Genomic DNA, 17876 nt, shown 5'->3' with positions numbered 1-17876 from the left:
TGAGTTAGTTTGAAAACACTAACATCCTTCAGCTGTGCAAGAGGGCTTTAAAACAAAATTAATCAAAATTCTGGATTTTAAAATTGTTGTTGTGTTTGTCTAATCATGTTACAAACATTCTGTCAGCTCCATTGCATGACATGTATTACATACATGGGTAAAACCATGGAAAACATGAGTGAATCAGCCAAAGTGCAGACCTGAAAACCCATAATAATATAAATCTTCTTTACCTATATGGAACATCCCTTGAACTTATTGCAGTACTGTGTAGATTTTTTGTAAATGTCTTAGTATAATTTGCCAAGATGTGCTCTGAAATACAAATAATTTCAAACTATTCCAGCATGCTTCAAATAGAAGCTCTACAATTGCTTCATTTAGCCAATGAACCCTAGCTGATGACTTCCAAGATTCCTAGAAAAACTAATAATAAGTATTGCACACCAAATACGTGTCTAAATGATGTGCACTGATATGTTTTTATTTAATAAAAATGAGTTTCACCATATATATATGTGCATACATTTGGTTATTGCTATTGGAATTAACAGCCTGCAATTTAATCCAAGCCTATTAGAAACAGGGCTCAGCAGACCCACACAAATTGAAATGAATACTTGCCACAGGCTTTTCACCAGGCTTCGAGACAATGTGTTTGTTAGTACCTTCAGATTAATACCAGTTAGGTTTTGAACAGTTTCAGTCTCACGCTAGATGATTTAGAACAGATGAAAATAAAAGTGTGTTATCCAAAAGAAAAGAATACAGAAAATACAGTATTGTATTATTTACTGAACAAAATAACAAGTAAAAATCATGTCTGATTTTTTTAAAACAGCATTAAGTAATCAATTTTAGACCATACAAGCATCAACAAGAAATGTAAATGACTGTACTGTTAAGGTGGCATCTACAACTTTTTTTTTAACTGCTTGAGATCCGAAATTGCAAATACCTCACTTTAAAATTATTCAAGTGACTTATACAGTATGTAAAAAATCTAATCGTCAATGACTATGATGAAATGTACATACAATACCTGAATTTAATATTTTAATAGATCAGGCCCAGATCATCAAAGCATTTAGGTTCCTACTCCTCATGGAAGATCTGGGTCTCAGTGTATATTTAACCCCTTCCATGAAAGGAGTAATTGTTTTGATGGTGTGAATTTATAGTCTTGTCTTTCCCTATAATGGAGGGAAAGGGTCAACACTAAAGAAAGAGTGGTTCCAATAGGCAGAAAGGTTATGGCACTGCAACTACACGAACCACCTTCCCTACACAACATAAAAATATTCTAATATTAAGGATTATTTTACAACTCCGTGGAAATATGCAGTAATGCAATCCATTTCCTTTGTCTGGATGACAAAAATGCTGTCTTAACAGTCACAAGAGCCTGCCTTGTGTTAGCTATAAAAAAAAAATATATTTATATATATATTTATGCAACTACTATGTGCATTAAACAAAATCACTGTATGAATCAGCAGGGTTCAAGAACATTTGTATCTGAATGTCTGGAAGGGGTGCATTGAAGTCTGTGGTGCTTCTCAGTAAGGACTCACAATGAAATGGCAAAGGATAGAAACCCATTTGTTGAAAATTGTATTTTTTGTATCACATTGCCTAAGATATGGTCCATAAGATCTCTGGCAGCCAAAAGGATCTGTTGCCTTTACTTCAGCCTACTGCTCAGAAATGAGATATATCCTTTGAAGCAAACCTGATAATCAATTTTTAGTAAACATTGAAACCAAATATCAGCCCAATTTCATTGTGAACGCCCATGAAATAAAATAATTTCAACACTGTGAAAATTCTCTGTTGTCTTAATTTCTTACCAATTTGTATACCATGAGTTGTTTAGAAGAACAGTAATCAGCAATGTACGAGAAACATTGTACTACTCCTGGAAAGCATATACATTGTGACTTGCTCAGTTAGGTGGGTAGGTTAATTTAGAATTGAAAAGTGAGTGTATTTCACATCCATTTTTAGAAGTATTGGAAAATTCCTTTTTTTCTTCTTTACCTGCATTACACTGAGATACTTTTCTCACTCACCTGTGAACACTGATCAGTGCTGTTTTCACTGAAAGGGTACAGATTTGTCACTCCATCTTTGAGATACCAGAGAAGAACACTTGAACCGTAGGGCAATACCCTTGTGCACCAAAGCTTTATTATATTTTTGACTACTGTGCATCCCCATACCTAAAGCCAATAACATGGCACTTGTGCCATAATTCTGATACCGTCAGTGTCCACTGACAAGTGTTCTGCATGAACCATTGTGTCTCAGTCCACTAACAAAAACTATTGTGCAGTGGTAATCTGGTACCTTAGATAGTTTTTCTTCTTGGACAAAGCTTATCCAAAATCTTCTTTCTATCAGACTACAGCAGCTTAGGGCTCCTTTTCTTTAAAGAGAGGCAAAGTAAATGTCTTACACCTGTAGGCCAGTACTGGTGTTCTGTCCTAGAAATTTTAGCACTGCTCTGATACGATGAACCCTTCTTTTTCTCCAACTGGTTCCACTTCAGCATAGGCAGGATGTCCAGATCCTCTTCTGAATTTCATTGCTGGCCATCTGCTTGGACGTCGCTGTAACAGCAACAATAAGAAAATAAATTTTCAGAATATGAAAGGTACAACAATAAATTATTAATAAAAAACTTTAACAATGCCTTCTAATTTCGGTCTAATACTAAAACCCACTCCGTGTAGTTGTTACAGGAATGGAGAAGCACAGTTCACCAGCAGCAAAAGTCAGAGGAATTAATACCTCTTTCTAAATCTGTGGCTGATGGCTGTTCTTAAACACCTAAAAAAATACTGCGAGTCCCAGCAATGAAGAAGATGAAACGGCTCCTGTCTAAAATAGTTTATCAGTGGATCTGTGACTTTTGTCATATAAAGAACTGCTGATCCACCACCTCCTAAAGGATCTGTCCACTGCTCTTCCTTCCTAGTTCCGCATAAATATTTGCTAACATACTCTACTCCAGGGGAAAACGTGTAGCAGAGTCAACAGAAACTGTGCTTTAAAAAAATATTCAGAACAAAATTCTGACATGCTCATGCAGGACTGCCAAAAAAATGAATATATCAAGTGCCATAATTTCTACTTGAGTAGTTTATTTGATGGTTCAAACAGAAGCAACCTTTTGCATTTAAACTTTTATGACCTTTAGGTACAAGGGTCTTAGAAGTTCTAATCAATTTTCATTAGGATATTTGGTGTCTGCTTTAAAAACAGCTAATAAACAGGGAAGAAAAAGATCTTTTCTAGGGTGGATAAAACAATTCCTGTATGATTATGATACCTCTGGGATGGAAACATGCTTTAAAAATTCTGTATTTTCAAACTAATTGATATCTGGGAAGTTTCAGACTGGGCGATCAAGCTGAGATTCTGTTAAAGGGAATACTTTCAGGTAACCAGGAAAACTCCTTCTTAAAGCCAGGTAACAGAAGAGGCTCTCCTTAAATGATTGTTCCCTATTGGAAATCTTATCTGCTAAATATGCTGACACATACTCCTTTTTCTTTACTGTCAACAGTTACAATCTGCTTGGAAGGAGGCCTAGAAGATGCATCAATCTATACAGAAACACTGCAGGAAAACGAGAGGAGAAACAACGACGTTAAGTTACAGCCTGTATTTCCATTGACAGTTCAAAATCTAAACAATTTTACTTTATGGTCTTTCTTTTATCTGAAAGTAAACATTGCATTTGATTTTCCTTCGCCATAATATCCCATTTTGGTTGCCTTTCAATCCCTAAGGATATTTCATGCTGCTGAGCGGCGGTGTTGGGGATCACAGAACAGCTACGGCCATGACATTATGCTGAGACTCATGGTGCTGTTGTGCAGCAGCCACCAAAGCAACCTTGGGGGACCACTGAATCTTCTTACCAACAAACCACACAGCTGTCTGCGGGTACAGCACAAAGTTGTCCTCAGAGATCACCGTTAGGAAGAGACACTATAAAAGCAACTGGTTCCTTTTTCTCCCATTGCAGGATCAGGTTACTTTTGAGGCATTCAGAGTTAAATTCTGTTTGGCAGGTAATTTAAAATCCCAGGCCTTTCAATGCAGCAGCTCCCTGCAATGTAGGAAGGCAGGACACTGTCCTCTTTAATGGATGTCTTTTCCTAATAAGAAAACTTAGTCTATTCAAACTTTGGAAACTTTTTTCTACCTTAGCTTGTTTCAGAGTGGTTTCAAAATTAAGAACAGTTAGGTTACTGTTAAAGAAAAAGGGTCATATTCTGTTCCCACACTCACTGAAGTAAATCAAGAATAATTCAATTAAATGTAAAGGACTTATTTCAGATTTACACTGGTATAAATGAGAAAAGAATTTGACCGAGAGGTCTCTAATGAAAAGAGAAAATGAAAAACCACTGGAAAAATAGTAAGAAAAATTATTAGAAACAGTCTCAAATGGCAGCATGTAAGGATGAGCTCAGTTTTAATCTATTAAGTTCCTCCCTAATTTCATTTTAAGATGTACCCATGATTAGTTGCTAAATCTACCATTTTGAGCTACTCACAATGCCATACAAGATAAACAGCAGCTGTTGTTCCAGAGATAAACCAACAGATTCAAAGGTTATCTCCAAATACTACAGTTACAGCTTTTGGTGGTTTCTCTTCATGCCTGAGATGAGATTTTCCATTCCTAGTGACAGTCTGTTTAATTTCAACTTCTTTGTGTGCATGTGGGTAATGTAAGTGGTTGCCAGTCTTAAAAGAGAGCACTGACAAGCTATCAATTCATTGACATTACGTATGGACCCCACAAAAGCGGTAGATATGACAGTTTTAATCGATAAAAACAAAAGCCACTTCATTGATGTTGTGAGATACAAAGCTCCTTGTGTTACTGAAGCAGCTCAGGAAAGGCCTAATGCATTCTTCCCCTTTATTCTCTGTGAAGGAGATTAATCAGAAGATACAAAAACCCTACCCCCCAAAAAAATCCTAAATGCCAAACCCAAATAAAACAAAACAGGGAGAAAGCAAGCTGGGTATTTTAAATAATTCCTTAGTTTTGTTATCCAATTTAACATGAAAAAAATCTGGTTTTTCCTCTAGAATTAGAACTCTTAAAGGAAATCCTCTGAGCTGTGGCAGAGGAGTTGTAACCCCTGCTTCCTTTCAGTGTGTTACAAAATGGGAAAACAGGACTAGGATTTTTTAATGGGACCAAAGCTTCCTTGGGTTCATTATTTTAAGCAAATAAGTTGAGGGAAAACAGCTTGTGACCATACAGGACCAGGATGCAGAAGATACATGTCAGGATGTAGAAGAATAATTGATGATACACATCAAACAAAAAAGTTAGTTCCTATTGAAGATCAGTGAAATAAAATGAAAGAAACCAGCCGATGGATAATCCCTCGAAAGTGAGATCTACCTTTCATATTTCTTACATTATGCCTGCCTACACCGTTGTTGCTGGCTGTGCAGTTTAATTGACTTCGTACAGTAATACTAGAGTATTGCTAGAGGCTAGAGTAAGTGCCTTTGTGTGAGTCACAGAATCACAGAATGGTCAGGGTTGGAAGGGACCTCTCGAGATCATCTAGTCCAACACCTGCTGAAACAGGTTCACTTAAAGCAGGTTGCACAGGATCATGTCCAGGCAGGTTTTGAATATCTCCAGGAAAGGAGACTCCACAGCCTCTCTGGGCACCTGTCCCAGTGCTCTGTCACCCTCAAAGTTTTTCCTCATATTCAGATGGACTCTTGCAGTGGAAATCTTGCAGTAGAGGCAGAATGGATACAGTTTGTCTCACTTCTGAGAAAAAAAAAAAAAAAAAAGAGGAGAGGATTCTATGTATGAATACTAAAAGGTGGCGACTGGAGTATCCTCTCACTGTCACATAGAAAGGTCTCCAAGTGTGTTCTTCTTTTGACATCTTTCAACATGAAGGAATTTTGAGCCTTATAAGGCATCTTTTATCTATAAAAAATGATATGAAGACAAATGCATGAAGACAAGTTTCTGTCAGTAAGGGACAGAAGGAACTTGGCAACATGTATTACATATTTGATATTATTACATCCTACCCTCTACTATCCCCATCCCATAGTCATCCTATCTTTCATTCAGTACAGAAAAAATGGAAATGAACATGATTCTGTAAAGATCTGCAATGTCATAAGAGCAGTGAAGGGGAAACATAATGAAAAATCTGCCCTCTCTCTGTCATCTTCCCAATACTGCCACACATGCACACACCTCACTCTAAAATTTTTTTAAAAGATTATCAGAGAGTTCCTTTGTACATTTCAACCAGCATAAAGTCCCAGAGTGCTTGTGCATGGATCAACTCAGCATTCCTATTCAGCAGTAAACCTTGAACAGCAAATTTCACCAAGACATTCTCTTTTCAAACTGAGTTTACATGAGTATAAACACTTGAATTAGCATGAGAAGGTCAATCTTTCAAAGTCTTGAAAGACTCTCCAGAGCTCCCTAGCAGACTTGATTTCCCACTAAACCACACAAAAGCTGGTCACTGAACCCTTTTTAGGCTGAATGCTCTGATGTAACTTTCTCTTCTCCACCTATTGATTATTTTCCTGTATTTCAGATCTTTCAATCATTCAGAGGACTGTTTCACCATTTCTACTGAAGGCTGCATCTTACATTTCCGTCACTGTCAAGTTCTTTGTCTAATTCAAGGTCACAAAAACATTTAAATCTATTTAAAAGCCATATTCTTTAACGACACTTTGCCAACAAGGCCTATTTAACCCTCTTAACTGAAAATATGTAAATACAGAGCTATCCAAATTCTGGATCAATTGTCAAAACCCTAGAAAAATTGTAATGACTTACTCAAATGGATTATGAAAAGGCAAAAAACTATAGTAAGGTCTATTACTAAATGACCATACATTAACCTGATACCATTAAGACCCATTTGTCTAAAATGCACTGGTCCACTGTTAATCTATCTCAGTAGCCAGGCCTTTTGCTTTCTTACAATGAGGAAGTATCTGTTACCAACTACCTTGCCCATAAAATGTATTTTTGTGCTCAAAGTTACTTGAAATATTGTTTATGCAATTATAATTTGTGCATCAGTCTTTAACCTCTTCTAGAAACACTCAATTTATTTAGCAGAACAGAGTCAGAAATAGATGAAGTTTCTAATATCTGACAATGTACTACTGCTATGTATTTCCAGGAATAAGAAAAGATCCATTGTCTGACACCATGTTAATCCAGTATTTTGAAGAAACTGTTCTGAAATAAAGATTGCTTCAGACTTAAGATTCAGTAGGATAATTTACCAGCTTCATTTTTTTTTCTTTTTGATAGAAGCGCTTGTTTAAAGTGTCTCTTTGTAATTTAGACCACTTCTTGTTACAACAATGTTTCTGCAGTCTTACATTCATCTAAGTAGCTGACTGCTCATGGACGAGAAACAGAATGCCTCCTTCCTCCCCACCTTTGACTTTTATTGTCAGTGTTGATTATTTATTTTAGTGCTTCTCCCTTGTGGCTGATTGCTGAGCTGCTGGTTCCTGCTGAACTGGATAAGCCTTGGAAAAAATAACTTTACTATCAGTACAAGGCAATGACAGTGAGATCAATGACAACACCTCAAATGCCAGGACACCGCAGGACTTTGAAAGAAGAGAAAAATGATACTTGTTCTCTTTTTTCATCGTCATCTTCATGAAACACAATTGAGCCTGAACTTCTGGGCAAAATCAAATTGATGACCATGTCAAGCCTTTTTCACACAAAAAGCATAATCCCCTGTAAAAAAAAACAACAAACACAACACGCCCCCCCCCCCCCCAAAAAAAAACCACCAAAACCCCACCAATGGGCCATATCCCAGAAGAAATCAGCAGAGCTGTGTGAGCTTCATCACCTGTCTAAACCATCTGAGGATTTGACTCTTTTTTAAAAATGCCTTCTTTCTTTTTTACTCTCTCTCCTATGTACTTCTCCTTTGTTTGAAGACATACACTGCATTTGCGACATTAATGCAGAAGCCTGGAAACAGTGCATGGACAACAGGGATGGATATTAAATGATGGCTCTTATTTGTGAAGTGCTGCTATGAGCAGAAAAGTATAACGGTGAGCCAGAAATACCCATAAATTCCCTGAGCTCTGAAAGTCCAAGAGCTGTTTCCAGCTTTTTTGTCTATTTTATCCTTTTATTTCATTCCTCTAAGCAGACGGGGGATGAGCAGAAGGTCAAAATCTGAAAAAAAGTTTACTGCTACATCTGCATGCCAGCGAATGTTTCCAGACACTGAAATCCTCTATACAGGTCAACCATTAGAATAATACCCAACAATTAGTGATTTTTCAGACCACTCCAGGTAGGGCTCAGGATTCAGGAACTACTGTGAGTTAGAAAACAGGAATGCAGATCCTTCCGTGCTGGTTGGTCTTTATGTTAAAAAACAGTCCCAAGCTTATTTAATTTACTACTAAAGATATACTTCAAGTTAAATAAGGAGGAGTAGAAGTGCACTCCCTGGACTCTGATCACGCACTTAATATCTTAATTGCCAAAGTCTGTAGCTGCTCATTCCTTCTTCCCTCTTTTTCTCCCAAGGTCACTCTCTGGCTCCATAGCACCAGTTCAACTCTCTGTGTGGCCATTTGAAAAACAGATTTCTGAAATTATCCATGTTAAAACATCCAAAGTGAAGTAAAACAAAGAACTAAAAAAGACACAGTTATGTGCATGTGTGTGTAAGTGTACATGTATGCTTCAAAGCAGCAGAATCAGCACAATAAAGCTATAGAAAACCTCCAAGGAGGGTGAGAACATCAAGGCAAAGGCTGAGACCTTTTAAAATGGGATCTTAATTCAAAAGAATAATTTGTAACCACAAACACCCACACTGCTCTTCAGTGCGTGACATTAATTACTACTAAGGCATACACAGCCGCCATTAAGAAATACATAGGCTCTGAATTCACTCATATCCTTACAGTTTCAGCGTCCACATGTGTTAGTAAGTTGGATTTGGTTTTGTACCTATAAGCTGAATACAAAAGAAAGGCTTTTTGCCTAAGGTTAAGATGGTCCCAATTTGCAGTGTTAGTTCAGACTCCTTGAATTCCCCTACCCGCAGAGAACTGCCACAGAATTTTATTCTGCTGTTGTTGAGCCCTACAAAAGCATGTTTGGCAATGGTATCACTGTGTCCAGCTGCAAAAAGACATCACAACATCCGACTCTCTGCCTTCATATTGGCCAGCAATTCTGCTGTCTCCTCAGCTGTGGCCAGATCATGTTGTCTTTGTTCTCCAAAGGCAGAGCACTGCGATGACAGCTGAGGTATGTTTCAAACATTAAGAAGACTTTGGACTAACATATACATAAGAAAGGTAAGAAAAACACAAAAAAAGCATGTGCATGAAAACTTCTGTGTCATGCAGCCTTTTGTGTCCACAGAGAACTGGGTGCAAACAGGCAAAAGACATTAGAGTAAAACACAGTCTGCCTTATGCCTTGATTTTCGATTTGCTAAATGCTCCCTGGATGTTAATGGCTCTCAGTGTCAAAGTTCACACACAAATGCAAGCCAATAAAGGTTAAAAAAAACATCAGCACAAGAAAAATAGAACAAGAAAAGGAAGCGAAATACAAAATACTACTAAGGTTGCTGTTTGGCCCAAAACTCATTGAAATTTGACCAAATCCATCTGACATATATGGGAATTTCTTTGCCCCACTTACATTCCAGCTCCAGATATCTATATCACTTTTGTTATGATCTATATCACAGGCATGCAATGTACTACAATAGGGGCATCATGCTTGGCTTCTTGGCCATCTAACCTTAAATCCTGAATGCAAGTATACTATACAAGTTAGTGAATAAATTAATTACTTTTAAATTGTGATATAGCTAGTGTGTAGCTACATGTCTTAAGCTAGATTTATGACATAAGCTTCCACTTTGTTGAAATACACATGAAAAGCACTATTTGACATGTACACTGCTTTTAAAAACAAGTGCAACTTCAAAATGTACTCAAAAGAGACAAGATTCCTTGAGGTAAGAGTAGGTATGTAGCTTGATTCAAAAGGGGAAATAACTGGAAACAAAGTAAAATTCAAGGGACAGAAAATACCATAAAGATAACCATAAATAAATAAAATATCAAAGCATACAACATCTGCTCTGTCACTCCACAAGCTAATCTTTAGTCAACGTTTACTTTCAGCTTTTAGAAAGAGCCTGCATTCACTGGAACTTTAATTGAAACTCCCTCAACTTTAAAAGTTGGTAATTAATTCCGTCTTTAGGTCACCAGAGAAGCATACAACTTAAACAATGAAACACACGTTGAATAGCGTGGGGGCTGGAAGAAAGAAGAAAACATTGCATTTTGATTTGAATCTTCTACATGCTTAAGAAAAAGGGGAACTTTTTTTGAAAAAAGTATTGAACTATTTCGATCTTATTCTTTCAAAATGATACACTATCACGGACAAATTGAATAGCATTGACTTCTCAAGCTATTTGTGCAAAACAGCTATTTTTGTTCCAGGTGGGGCTGCACATATGCATTGTGTTCAACAGCTATGAACAAAACCACTAAAGAAAACATTTTCTTCAGACTTTAAGTGTAAAAAAAAAAATCACAGAATAACATTACGCTATTCTAGAACAATAGTTGTTTTTGAAATAAATGGCGTTTTTCTTGGCTTTTGTGTATCACTTGTTTAAACCAGCTAGTGCACTCAGGATGTCATTTAATGGTGCTCTGAGGTGTCGCAAGGGATTGCATTTATCAATGCAAAGTTAAACACTACAATCAAAATGTAGGTGTATTTATCCCTGTCTGGGGGTGCTCACTATATAACAAACATGAGGGGCATCACAACTGGGATTTGAGATGAGCTATGTGAAAACCTGAGCGAGGACATAAGTGAATATTGAGTGATATCTGCAGAGAACACAAGAAAGAAAAAGACTTAAAGCCTCAGATATGGGATCAGTTTATCATACTTTTAATTATTCAGTAATCAGTTATGACTATAAATCAAATCAACTCAATATTCCTTATACAGCCCTTAACCTAAAAAAACCCAACAAAATCTGACAGATATGATGCTTTACCTACAAAATCATGACAGCGTCCTAGAATCTTAGATGTAAAAAAATTATTAATCGTGTTAAGTTTTGAATGAATGCTACGCTTAACGTCAATATGATGCCTCTATAAAGTAGCTTCTTTAAAAGTAAACACAAATGGGGCAGGTCCTCATTCTTTATCCTATCCAGCCTTAGATTTATATTAATTACTGATGATAAACTGATGCAGATCTTGATTTGGCTAGAAGACTTGATGGGAGACTAGGGTACTGGTAATTTTTTAGATAACTGCATGAAGGAGCTGCCTGTCCATCTGTCACATCTTGTTTTAACTGTGCAACTTCCTTTATTAATCAAAAGACTCATACAAAACAGTATCATACTGTGAAATATTTACGTGCTTGTTCTCATTTCATGACAAGTCCATGGCAATCTGCTTGAGCTCTTTCCCCAGAACAGTAACATCAGATCCACATTTCATTCATTTCCCACAAATAATGCAGCTTGTCTGCTGTGGTATGTGCGGTAACATGTTATCTGTAGCTGCTTACTCAATTTTTTTTCAATTGCACAAATCCAATAAGGAAGGCATTTTCATAAGTGACCTATTTATACCAGTTATGCCTCATTTTTATTTTTTTTAAGTACTTCACTTTCAAAATGGAAGTCTGAGAAGATACATTCTCCTCTGCATTGAAATAATGTACATCCTATAGATCAGATGAATATAAGAATAATATATTCTATTTATTTTTTGAATTGGTTAAATTATTTTCTTTTTTGTTTGGAAAGTAAATGATTAAACTTCTTAAAGAATTTTATTTCAAGAATGGATTACCTTATTCTGTTCTTCCTTGCTTATGATACTAACAATGGCTTCACAGCTTTTGAATTTGTGGAAATCTTCTGAAATACAGAGTAATCCCTTTCTCCACCCTTTGTGGTTTTACCACTCACAGGGAAAGGCCACCCCTTCACAGCTAGATTTTTTTATAATTTTATGTTAAATGACTGATTCTTCACAAGTATCACTATTTTGCTAGTAACCAAAAGCGGATGTAGTTTATACCAACTTTTGCATAAACTTGATTTTGACTGATTTAATTCATCCTGTCCTTATTAAATTATTTCCCCTTTATTTGAAACAGAAAAATTATGTTTTCTATTATTTCTGAACACCTACATTGCTTGCTAGAGATATTTTAGCTTTGACTGCAAAGAGTGATTAATACCACCTAAAGATTAAGTTCAGTGGAATAGGTTTAACAAAACTGACTGAGGCACCACTGTTTGCATGATAAGTACAATGTTGATGAATGAAATAAATTTACATACCATTACTATACTGAGAACAAAAATAAACAAATGTGTGTTTTAATTTGGTATTCTTCTCTCCTCAAAAAATGGTGTTGCCATTTACTTAGCCTTTTCAGTCACATAATAACAGATAAGAAACTTGTTTTTACTAGAGTAAAAGAAGAGAAATTCAATATGTGTGTGAAAAAAAAAAAAAGGGAGAAATCCTTCTCTTTTGTACAAGGACTTCAGTGGGGTTTTGTTTGTCTACATCAATAGAGAACTGGCTTGGAAAGTTCCATAGACATGAAAGAAAACTATTGATTTTATTACGTGGATGCTGTTCCCTGGTGGTTAACACAGTTACATTGCTTGAGCATAGAATACTGATAAACAATTCTTTTTGATTTCGGTCACTACTATTGCATCTAAGAAGTATATTTATTATAATACAATTTTAATCATTCTATCCATGTCCATGTCTCACTTCAATTCACACTGCTGTCACTAAGAATGAATGCCTGTATCTTCCTGGTCCAGTCTTTTACCTAAGCAATCCCTAGATATCCCTACTAACACTTCCCGTTGTTCTGTGTCTTCACTGTTGCCCATTAGAAAGTGTCCAGGCTCTTAAAAGAAAGGGAGTACTACAAGTGAGGTTTATGAACAGTCAGCATATTCTTTCATGTTTAGCAACTCTATGGTTATCATAAGGTAGAGGAACACTGCTGAGTTGAAAAAAACACGAGTAGGTGTAGAGGTATTCAGTTTTTTGTAGAATCAAACACCTATGGCGAATGCTCCTTTCTCATATTCTCATGTACAGTGGAGCTGAGCTGACTAAATGTCAGCATCTGCAATGTGGGCGTCTACACCTAAGGTAGTTATTGGTATCTGAGGAAGAAAAATGCTTATTTATATAATCCTGAAGAAGATGTCTCAAGCAGGTCAGATGACTCATGGTCTAAACCAGTCTTTTTCTCACTACACTAATAAAAAGAACAAAGCCAGATAATACTAGATTTAGATGTCAAAATTAGGTGAAAAGCATCTTTCCCACACTCTGAGGCAAAGTGTTAAAAGATTTCAACAAATGAATGTATGGAACAGCCAACACAGGTTTCAAACTGTCAGCTCTTCTAGAGAATTAAGAAAGCATACATTTTATTTTCCCCCAGAAAAATAACAGAAAAAATATGTGTCCCAAAATAAATTGCCAGTGCACATGAAAGCTAATGGAAAAATGCTATCATGAGTAAAATGAAGGATAGGAAAGAGAGGTGGGGTGGTATATGAGATATATCTTTTAGATATATTTCCTGTGTAAAAACAAACAAAATAATAAAAAATAGCAATGGTAGCTAAAGAAGAAGCTGAGTGACAAACTTGCTAAGAACAAAACAGCATCACCTGCTAGGAGAGGTGCTTTCTTAAAAGTTTACGCTATGAACACAACAATACTTTCTAGATTTAGTTAAGAAAGTTCTATTCTGGAAACCCCAATCATCCTAGCTAAGTGACAGGACTAGTATCACAATATGTTTCTTTGGTCTTACCTCTATAAAGAAGAGACTAGCTGCTGACGTTGGATGATGATACATATAGACAGTCACGAGGACGGCTGCAGCCACAATGAGGACCAGGACTAGAATGCCAACAATTAAGCCAGCATGAAGCGTTCCACCTTTCTTCTCTGCCGCACTGTCATCTGTGGAAGCTGCACAAATGGCACTCTTATTAGCATAGCAACTTATGTCTTATCCATTTCATTTCACAGATGGCAACTGAGCATTTGCTTTTCCTGTGTTGCATGTTCCTTGTTTTCCACAGCCCAAGTTGGAAAAAATGTTAGATGCCTCTTTCCCACAACTGCGTACTCTTATAATCTTAATGAACAGACATTTCCAAATGTTTTACTACTTCTAACTCAATAAACAAAATTAGTATCCTTTCTTTTTAATACAATCTGGACATTCTGAAGTTTCTAATTACCTTCATGATGAATTTTGCTTTGGTTTTCTCATAAAACTATCACAGTTGCCTACAGACAAGAAATACTAGTTGAATACATTTTGAATGTTGTATTTTTTTAAAAAAGGTTCAAGTTGAGACGGCCACAAACCCTTGTGAGGTCTAGCTAATAAACACATTCTGAAAGCCTGATTCATTAGCTTGGAGAGAGGTTTTGAACCACCCTGTGCAACTGAATCAGCCAAAAGTGAAACAGATGGATGCTAAATAACCCTGCAATATTCTAATCTTGGTCTGAATAGAACACTCATCATATCAAAGTATTACAGAAGACCATCCATTTACTAAACTTGGTATCAAGAGGCCACTAATGCTGTGCTCCTGTCAGGAGAAAAGACAGCTGTCTCTCTAACAAAAGCAACTTGTTGGCAGCGCTTCCAAATCAGTGACTGAAAGTATTTTAATAACACTGTAACCTTTGTGGGAAAAGTCTCTTCAATAAACTAGCCAACTTCTGTTTGGGTGTGATTTCTACTTTGGACAAACTGGAATATCACAGCAAGTACTAACATGATGATAAGCAATGATTCTTTGGCATCCTTTTGCACAAAGGAGAAGTGCTGTTCTACCCACTACCACAGGCAAAGAAGCGATTCAGAAGCCCTAGGTTTGAGAAACACCGGAAGACCACTGGTCATTTGGCTTCATAAATTTATGTCACTCTTCCAATATTCCCACTGTTTTCTGCCTTTCTGGCAATCCTTCAAATCACCTCCATGCCTTACTCCATACAACATCTCTCTGGTCTTGCTTTTGAGAAATTTTCTTTCAAATCCACATTTAAATTTCCTCTCAGCATGCTTGTTTGCCGAACTGACTATAATGAAAATTGTTTATTTCTGCAGTCATCCTTTTCATTGCGCCATCCCACTGAACTATTTGTTTGGTTGTCTTAGAGTGCCATGGTCTGTGAGGCCAGAGACCATCCCTTTTATTTGTTCTTGGAAGATAGCTATCAAGTGATCGGTAGGACTTCAAACAAATTACTATTATTGTTATTAATAGTAAAACCAATAACGACAGCAGTACCAATGACTGCACATGGTTTTTTACCATTCACCATACTGTGAGTAGAGCACTCCACGCTAATATTAAAAAAGAGAATTGGAAAGATAGAAGAAAGGTCTACTGATCTAGGTAGTGTTAAATGCCTTGTAAAAGGGGCAATAACAGAAAACAGGAACAGTTAATCTCAGTGCAACAGCTCATGCGTCCACCATGCACTTTTCTCACCAGATCAAGGCCAGCCTGCAAGGCTCATCACCCAGCAGATTGCAGAGCACCATTGCAACAACGGGGAGAAAAGGAAAATAAAGATGCATTATCATAGCCAAGAGATATTTCTAACTATAACATGGAAGTGAACCTATGGAGGAATTGAAGGGATTCATGTACACTTCCTCTGCTTTTGTCCATATTTCCTCAACCTTGAATCAGGACAACTGAAACCCTGCAGTGCTGCTCTGCTCTTTAATGTGAAGTCGGTGAGATAGCTTGTGGAGCAAGGAGCTGAGTAACATATTCAGTGGATAAACAAAAAAGAACCCAGTAATCTGAGAGGCTAAACTAGGACGTGGGAGGCGTTAACGAATCTAATAAAAAATTGCAAGCATGCACCCCTACTCAGGTACTGCCTAATCCTGGAGGTACCTGTCTTTTTACTGAAAAGTTCATGAGCACCTGTGCACACAGGAACTTCGGTTTTAATTATACTGACTGTGGACATCAAGTTTGAGCTTAGGCACTAACAACATCCAAGAACCATGCCTCTCTCTGACTAAATCCTACAAAGGGATTTACTTGGCATTCTTAAAGCTTAGTTCATACAGATGTACAGGAGCTTTTAAAAAAGAAAAGTAGGGTCAGCCCTATTTGATTTTTCTTTTTTTTTCTTCTTTTCTTTAACCAAGTACATACAGTGAAAATGTCCAGGCCATCCTTTACATTGCAGTGAAAGAAAGGAGGTATTGCCTAGGATGTAGAAGATCTATTTTCAAACGTATTCCCACTGCAAAGGGCACTTAAATAATTTCCTCGTAGTTGTAGAAATAAGTATAAGAGGATGCAAGATTCACGGAGGTCACAGGAAAGAAAGGTGACCCTAAAAAAGGTTCCTCTAACTTTCAGCAGCAGTCTTTTACTTGACATAGCCATTAATAATTTATTAAATAGCTATTCACTTTCAGCTGAGACTAGCTGAATATATACAATATAGCTGAATATATACAAGCTCCAGTCTTAATTTCTGTTCATGCACAGTAACAGTATTTAGGACTTGCACATATAATTTAAATTGCCAAACAAATGCAAATTAAGCAACTGAAAGGCCATCAGGAAAGGCCTGTACATGCTCTGGCTTGAGCTATTAATTCCCAGTGATGAGCAGTTAGTTGTATGAGTCACCCTACTGAGGAGTAACTGCTGCCCAGAAGGAGCAGAGGATTCATAGTTTGTCTGTCTCATAATTGTCTTTTTGACAGCTTCATACTCTTGACTCTTCCCTTCAATGACACATCAGTGCCTCCTAAACTACTTGGTCACATGTACCTATTTTCAGGCCAGTTTGCACTAACTGTAATTTTTACTGTTACTATGTTACAGTTGAAGCCAGAACATCATATTCTGCACATTAAAAAATGCTGGGCTTCAGCAAAGGTCCCAACCACTCTGTTAAGGCCGTTGAATTAATCCCCTTTGATCTGATATTTTCTCAGTGTTTAGCATCCAGCTTTGCAAACAAGAACATTGCTCTTCCAAATAACACTGGTGACAACTGCCCGCTCAGATTTCTACTAGTCTAGGGTCGATCACTTCATGGACAACAGTGCAGTGATAAGAATGCCAAATACAAAAAATAATGAAATACGAGAAATTATTTCCTTAAATGACAACAAGTGTAAGTAACTTGTAGTTTCCATAATCGAAATTCAGTTCATTGACCCCAGGCCTTGAATACTCAAGAGAAATTGATTTCACTCTCTTTGCACAGAGACAATAAACAGTGTTGTCAACTTTGAAAATACTCTCTGCTGCAAAATCAACTGACAGTTCTTTTAAAAAGCCACCAAGGGAAATAGATGAAAAAAAGGATTTGGAAATGTTTTCAGGTGCAGAAATCTTATTAAGATTATCACAGCACATCTGCTGTTCCAGGCAAGGCTAAACCCATGGGAGGATATTTGTCTTATGAACAAACCTTTCCCAAAACGAGCTCGCTCTCAGTGGACCTTTCCCCAAACTTCTCTTGTGCTCAAATCCCCAACTGATACATAGATTATACTCTATATTTATAACTCCTCCCCAAATTCTCACATGTATAAAGCTTTTAACATCTCCAAAGTTTGTCTGCTTCTCATTAGGTGCTGAATGACAGGACAGAAACATCAAGTAATTTTTTTTCCCAAATACAATACACAATACAAACATGAAATAACT

The 17876-nt window shown here is 36.9% G+C and overlaps 1 protein-coding gene and 1 long non-coding RNA gene across 2 annotated transcripts in view; one reads left to right on the top strand and one right to left on the bottom strand.

Moving 5' to 3' along the window:
* Positions 1-6099, top strand: part of LOC130148339 (uncharacterized) — a 104734-nt gene extending 98635 nt beyond the window's left edge. The window contains exon 6 of the long non-coding RNA XR_008821535.1: positions 3572-6099. This is a non-coding gene — a long non-coding RNA (uncharacterized LOC130148339). The remainder of the gene's footprint in view (positions 1-3571) is intronic.
* Positions 2171-17876, bottom strand: part of PLXDC2 (plexin domain containing 2) — a 271468-nt gene continuing 255762 nt past the window's right edge. Inside the window, exons 13-14 of the mRNA XM_056336805.1 lie at positions 13967-14127; positions 2171-2612 (exon numbers count right to left, since the gene is read on the bottom strand). Of these exons, the coding sequence (XP_056192780.1) occupies positions 2496-2612; positions 13967-14127 (278 nt within the window). The 3' untranslated portion in view covers positions 2171-2495. The remainder of the gene's footprint in view (positions 2613-13966; positions 14128-17876) is intronic.

This window comes from Falco biarmicus, chromosome 4 (genome assembly GCF_023638135.1).
Source record: "Falco biarmicus isolate bFalBia1 chromosome 4, bFalBia1.pri, whole genome shotgun sequence".
NCBI lineage: Eukaryota > Metazoa > Chordata > Aves > Falconiformes > Falconidae > Falco > Falco biarmicus.
Note: the sequence above shows the minus strand (reverse complement) of the source record. Positions and strands in the feature narration are given on the sequence as shown.